The 7,007-nt window shown below is 42.3% G+C and overlaps 1 protein-coding gene across 5 annotated transcripts in view; it reads right to left on the bottom strand.

The window, feature by feature from the left end:
- Window positions 1-3,623: 3,623 nt before the first annotated feature.
- The window catches only part of PIGBOS1 (PIGB opposite strand 1), a 30,247-nt gene continuing 26,863 nt past the window's right edge, over window positions 3,624-7,007 (bottom strand). For 3 of the 5 annotated variants that reach the window (XM_023751629.1, XM_023751630.1, XM_014453427.2), the window contains exon 2: window positions 3,624-3,987. In XM_023751629.1, coding sequence (XP_023607397.1) covers window positions 3,754-3,918 — 165 coding nt within the window. In that variant the 5' untranslated portion in view covers window positions 3,919-3,987 and the 3' untranslated portion in view covers window positions 3,624-3,753. Of the gene's footprint in view, window positions 3,988-5,266; window positions 5,408-6,659; window positions 6,937-7,007 lie in introns of those variants that run through there. The other 2 variants (XM_014453425.2, XM_014453428.2) reach the window with 2 other exon arrangements.

Here is a 7,007-nt window from a genome sequence, read left to right as displayed (position 1 = left end):
AGAAGCAAAAAACACCCATCCGGAAAAGCAAAAAGAAAAAAGACTCCAAAAATATCAAGATAGTGTAAGGAGCCTCTGGGACAACTTCAAGCGTACCAACATCCAAATTATGGGGGTGCCAGAAGAAGAGAGACAGCAAGATATTGAAAACCTATTTGAAGAAATAATGACAGAAAACTTCCCCTACCTCGTGAAAGAAATAGACTTACAAGTCCAGGAAGCGCAGAGAACCCCAAATAAGAGGAATCCAAAGAGGACCACACCAAGATACACCATAATTAAAATGCCAAGAGCAAAAGACAAAGAGAGAATCTTAAAAGCAGCAAGGGAAAAACAGTTAGTTACCTACAAGGGAGTACCCATAGGACTGTCAGCTGATTTCTCAACAGAAACTATGCAGGCCAGAAGGGAGTGGCAAGAAATATTCAAAGTGATGAATAGCAAGAACCTACAACCAAGATTACTCTACCCGGCAAAGCTATCATTTAGAATTGAAGGTCAGATAAAGAGCTTCACAGATAAGAAAAAGTTAAAGGAGTTCATCACCACCAAACCAGTATTATATGAAATGCTGAAGGGTATTCTTTAAGAAGAGGAAGAAGAAGAAAAAGGTAAAGATGAAAATTATGAACAACAAAGTGACAACAAATACATATCTATCAACAAGGGAATCTAAAAATCAAGTGAATAAAAAATCTGATGAACAGAATAAACTGGTGAATATAATAGAATCAGGGGCATAGAAAGGGAGTAGACTGAATTGTGGAGGGGAGGGGGTGTTGGGGTGCGGGAAGAGATTGAACAAAAATCTTACACCTATGAACAAAGACAGTCGGGGGGGGGGTAAGGGCATGGGGTGGGGTGGGAACCAGGTGGAGGGGAGCTATGGGGGGGAAAAAGAGGAACAACTGTAATAATCTGAACAATAAAGATTTATTTAAAAAAATATTCCATTGTATGGCTATACCACAATTTGTTTATCCATTCATCGGCTGGTAGACATTTGGATTATGTCTACTTTTTGCCTACTATAATAATGATGCTATGCCCATTCATGTACAAATTTTTGTGTGGGCATGTTTTTATTTATCTCAGGTATATACCTGGAAGTAGAAGTGCTAGGTCACATGGGAACATTATGTTTAACTTTTTGAGGAACCACCAAACTGTTTCCTAGCAGCTACAGTTTTACATTCCCATCAGCAGTGTATGAATGAGGGTTTTCATTTCCCCACATCCTCGCCACCACTCACTTTGTCTTTTGATTGTAGTCATCCTAATATATGTGAAGTGATATCTCATTGTGGCTTTGATTTGAATGGCTACAGTATCTTTACTAAAAAAAAAATTAACTTGATGTTACCAGTAGATAGAGGATTATATTAGTTGCCATAATAGGATTATGTATTCCTACCCATTGTCATGTGACTTGACTGTGAATCCTGTGGGAAGTCTATATACCTGCCCTTGACTTTGGACTTGACCACATGGCATGCTCTAAACCAACAGAATGTGAGAAGACATGCTATTTGCCACAATTGAGCAGAAGTTTACAATTCCATGTTTCCTCTCAGTTTCTCTCAATCCTATATTCTGTAATATCCTAGAGTTCTGCTCATTGAGCCTACGTCCCACAATCGGAAGACATATATAGCAGAACCCCAGTCTACCTGTAGCCAAGCAAAACCAAACCTGTCAGATAATTGATACCAGTACATTAATTTAAATTTATATATATTTTTATATGCATTAAAGAAAAAGTCTCAAAAGCTCACTAAACTATTGTGTTGATTATATCAATGTATGCATGGATAATTTTCACTTGGTACAATAACTAAGATCTGGAAACAGCCCAAGTGCCCATCAGTAGATGAGTGGATAAAAAAGCTGTGGTACATTTAAACCATGGATTACTATGCAGCAGTAAAAAAGAAGGACCCCTTACCCTTTGAGACAGCATGGAGGGACCTGGAGAGTATTATGCCAAGTGATATAAGCCAGTCAGAGAAAGACAAGTATCACATATCTCACTCATATGTGGAATCTAATTTAACAAAATAGACTGATGAACAAAATAGATCCAGAGACACAGAAGCATGGAACAGACTGTCGAATCTCAGAGGGAAAGGCGGGGAGGGTGGGTGGGTGGGAAGAGATAAAAGAACTTGTATGCAATATATATACATAACCCATGACATAGACAAAAAAGGTGGTGAAAGCTTGGGGTTGGGGGTGGGGCCTCTGGGCAGGGGTCAGTGGGGGGAAAAAGGGGACATATGTAATACTTTCAACTATCAGATTTTTTAAAAGCACTTTGTACATGTGTACATTTGTAGCTCTCACTGAAAATACAAGTTTAAGAATATTAACTTAAAAAGTAGTATCTAGCCTGGTCAGCATGGCTCAGTGTTTGAGCATCGACCTATGAACCAGGAGGTCACAGGTTCAATTCCTGGTCAAGGGCACATGCCTGGGTTGTGGGCTTGATCCACAGTAGGGGGAGTGCAGGAGGCAGCAGATGTATGATTCTCTCTCATTATTGATATCTTTATCTCTTTCTTCCTCTCCTTTCCTCTCTAAAATCAATAAATATATTTTATTTTATTTTTAAAATGTATTTTATTGATTTTTTTACAGAGAGGAAGGGAGAGGGATAGAGAGTTAGAAACATCGATGAGAGAGAAACATCGATCAGCTGCCTCCTGCACACCTCCTCCTGGGAATGTGCCCGCAACCAAGTACATGCCCTTGACCGAAATCGAACCTGGGACCTTTCAGTCCACAGGCCGACGCTCTATCCACTGAGCCAAACCAGTCAGGGCAAATAAATATATTTTTTTAAAAAGTAGTATCCAAAAACAAAACCAAACACAAAAAATACAACATAAACAAAAGAAAAAACAAAAAATATCGTATCCGTTCTTAGCAATCTCAAAACACCCTTTAGCTATATGAATAATAGCTTCATAACAAATTAATTCTTCCCTAACCACCAATATTAATGCAAATTTGCTTAGCAGGTTAAATAGATCTGTGTCATATTTGCCACCCTACATAACACCATATACCCCCTCTAAAACCTCATTTGATCTGAGCCAACCCAATTCTCAATTTATTCCTCCATTATGCCTGGGATGAGACAGGGCTGCAGTTGAAGGCTAACTGTAGGCTAATTGAGAGACATTCTGTTTGGTTGGTGTGGCGTGGTAGTTGAGTGTCCACCTACGAACCAGGAGATCGCAGGTTCAATTCCTGGTTGGAGCATATGCCCGAGTTGTGGGCGTGGTCTCCAGTAGGGAGCCTGCAGGAGACAGCTCATGGATCAACGATTCTCTCTCATTATTAATGTTTCTATGTCTCTCTCCCTCTCTCCTTCTCTGAAATCAATAAAAACATTTTTTTCTTAAAGAGACATTCTGCCTGTGGTGGACAACTTGATTCACTTCATTTACAAACACTACTGTAAATACCATTCCCAGCTATTTTATAAAATACAATATTTCTAGGAAATAAAATATCCCTTCCAATATTCATTTTTACTTAAAAGGAAATTATTAATCTGTCCCAATGAAAAGAAATAAGATGGCAAATAAAAGTACAGTAAACATTAAGATTGACAATACTAGTTTTAAAAATCATCATTAGGATTTATTTATGTTTAATATGTACTTCAGAAGTTTTTATGAGACTATTTATAGTCAACATATCATTTCAATGGAACTTTAAGCAATTACAGTTCAACTCGCTGTAGTATTAGCTTTTCTTCTTTTCGGATTCCTCTGCCAATTTCAACTTTTCTTTTAATTCCTTCTGATCTCTGGAATACTGTTCAAATATTGGTTGAAAAATATATATCCCTCCAGCAATTCCAAGGATGCCAGCAAAAAGCGCTTGTGGAAGAGTCACTCTCCCAAACATGTTTTTTAACAAATGCCACACGGTACAAAGATGGTTCTGAAAAACTCCACTCAGGAAATCTCTTCAGATCTGTGTACAAAGAAAATGGAAAACAAAGCAATTAGTACAAGATACTTTTTAAAGATTTCAAGTCACTAGTTTGTTCCAGAGTGAACAGTGTTTCCTCATAATATGTAAATACTACTTATTGATTTAACTAAAATAGGAAGACATATATTTAGGGAGTATGGAAAATGAGCATTAGGGGATGGTGTAAAAGCTAAATCCTATGAGAGAATGTTCTCAATGGATAATTTAAAAGGGCAGAAGTGAGACAAGGTTGAGCCATATTCTTTATGCCTTTAAGGCATACCAGTCCGATCTGGAAGTAGGAGACAGAGTAATGTTACCTTTCATTATTAGCCCATCTTTACTATCATATTTTTGGCAATATGTATTATTAAATACAATGGTCTTTTAAAACAGGCTAAAAATTGCATGGATTTCCTTTGATGCTTTATTAAGTAGAAGTAGACATCAAATCTAAATCATTTGCCATCCATTTTTGACAAAAATATAACGGAGATTTGGATGGTTTTACTTCTAACAACAGAGGAGTTAAGACTCTGGCACTTCTTGGGAAAGTTATATTCCTTGCTGACATCTTAGTCTCTGGAGAAACTAGGTAGGTGTTTATGAATGAGGAAAGCAGAGTAAAAGTTTTACATATTCCCATTATTATAACAATATTTCATAGCCTCCTAGACCAACCCTGAAGGTCACAAAAATTATTAATGGCAGAAATGATACTAGAAACTAGCTTGCCCTTAATATTACTAAAATGTAATATAAACTAATCTGGGAAAGAAAAACCTGTTTTCTCCTGGACTCTACCATTAACTAGATAAATCACAACGTCACCAATCATACTTTGGATCAATGTCTGCTAAGTGTTAAAAAAAAAAAGAAGAAGAAGCCATTTGCTCTTTGGAAAATCGATAATGACCCTTCTGCCACCAGCTGGCTAACTGACCCTGACCAAGTCATTTTACCTTTTTGAACCTCATTTTCCATATCCATGCAACAGGCTAAGTCATCTTTACCTTGCCTACTCCGTTCAACAGATAGTTATTGTGTGATCACCCAGACAGTGAAATGCCGCATAAACACATTTATAATGACCATTACAGGCATACCTCGGAGATATTGCAGGTTTGGTTCCAGGCCACTGCTGTAAAGGGACTATCACAATAAAGCAAGTCACACAAAGCTTTTGGTGTCCCAGTGCGTGTAAAAGTTGTATACACTATACTGAAGTCCAGTAAGTGTGCAACAGCATTATGTTAAAAAAAAAAAAAAAGATACATACCTTAATTAAAAAATACTTTATTGCTAAAAAAAAAAAATGCTAACCGTCATCTGACCCTGCAGTGGGTCGTAATCTTTTTGCTGGCGGAGGGTCCTGCTTGGAAGTTGATGGCTGCTGACCGAGCAAGGCGGTGGCTGCTAGAGTCTGGGGCGGTCGGAGCCATTTCTTAAAATGCGTGAACAAGGAGGTCTGCTGCCGGGATTGCCTCTTCCTTTCGCGAAGGATTTCCCTGTAGCACGCGATGCTGTTGGACAGCATTTTACCCGCAGCAGAACTTCTTTCAAAATTGGAGTCAATCCTCTCAAATCCTGCGGCGGCCTTGTCCACTAGGTTGATGTAATACTCTAAATCCTTCGTTGTCATTTCCACAATCTTCACCGCGTCTTCCCCGGGAGTAGGTTCCATCTCAAGGAGCCACTTCCTCTGCTCATCCACGAGAAGCAGCGCCTCGTCGGCTAAGACACCGGCGGCCCCACCTTGAGCGTGTAGGTTCGGGAACCGGCTTCTCTCCTTGAACCTCTTGAACCAGCCTCTGCTGGCTTCGAACTTCTCTTCCGCGGCCCCGGCCCCCCTGGCGGCCTTCATGGAGTTGAAGAGCGTGAGGGCCTTGCTCTGGATCAGGCTCTGGCTCAAGGGGATGTTGTGGCTGGCCTGGTCCTCCATCCAGACCACGAGGACCTTCTCCATGTCGGCGATCAGGCTGTTGCGCTTGCGGATCATGCGCGTGTTCAGCGGCGTGGCGCTCTCCCGCTCCTTCAGGAACTTCTCCTTCGCGTTCACCACCTGGCTCACGGTTTGGCGCAGGAGCCCCAGCTTCCGGCCGATCTCGGCCTTCGACAGGCCTTCCTCGCTCAGCTTGATCATTTCCAGCTTCTGATTTAAGGTGAGAGACGTGCGACTCTTCCTTTCGCCTGGACACTTAGGGGCCATTGCCGGCTTACCCGCTGGCCCAGTTCCGATGTCGCTGTAAGTCAGGGAGGAGGAAGTCGGGCGGGAGGAGAGGGAGCCCGCCGGCGCAGAGCCTGGCTGGGGAGCAGCCAGAACACAAACATGTATCTACTAAGCTCGAAGTTCGTGGTCTTCTGTGAGTTTAGTTCTCAGCGCCCCGAAACAATTACAATCGTAACATTGAAGATCACTGATCACAGATCCCCGTAACAAATATAACAACAATGAAAAAGTTTAGACTATTGCGAGTTACCAAAACGTGACACACAAAGTGAGCAAATGCTGTTAGAAAAATGGCGCTGGTAGACTTGCTCTTCACGGGGTTGCCAGAAACCTTCAAGTTGTAAAAAAACAAAAAAAGGAAAGAAAAAAACCCCAAACCCGCAATATCTGCGAGGCGCAATAAAGCAGAGCGCAACGACACGAGGTATGCCTGTGCGCCTACCATTACCCTTCAGACGTCTCCCCCGCTCGCTCCTCACTCCCGGCCACTGACCCCGCCTCCCGCCTGTCCGCGCAGAGGCGAGGTCCGACCATTATTCCAGCGGGTTCTCGGTCCCCGGCGCACAGATCACCAAACCCAAGTCGGCGGCAGCCGGGGCGGAAGGAAGTGCCTCCGGGAAAGTGTGGGCAGCCCTCGGCCAAGTTTAGCCGCCGGGCCCAAACCTGCAGCACCGGGCGGCGAAGCCACTGCCCAGCGGAGTTGGCGAAAGTCGCCCTTTCCCGGCTCCCTCTGCGCCCGCCCGGACGGCAGCTCGCCGAGGCCAAACTTAGGGCGCCCCGAAGCGGCGCG

This window comes from Myotis lucifugus, unplaced genomic scaffold (assembly GCF_000147115.1).
Source record: "Myotis lucifugus unplaced genomic scaffold, Myoluc2.0 scaffold_23, whole genome shotgun sequence".
Classification (NCBI taxonomy): Eukaryota; Metazoa; Chordata; class Mammalia; order Chiroptera; family Vespertilionidae; genus Myotis; species Myotis lucifugus.
This window is presented reverse-complemented; position numbering and strand designations above follow the sequence as displayed.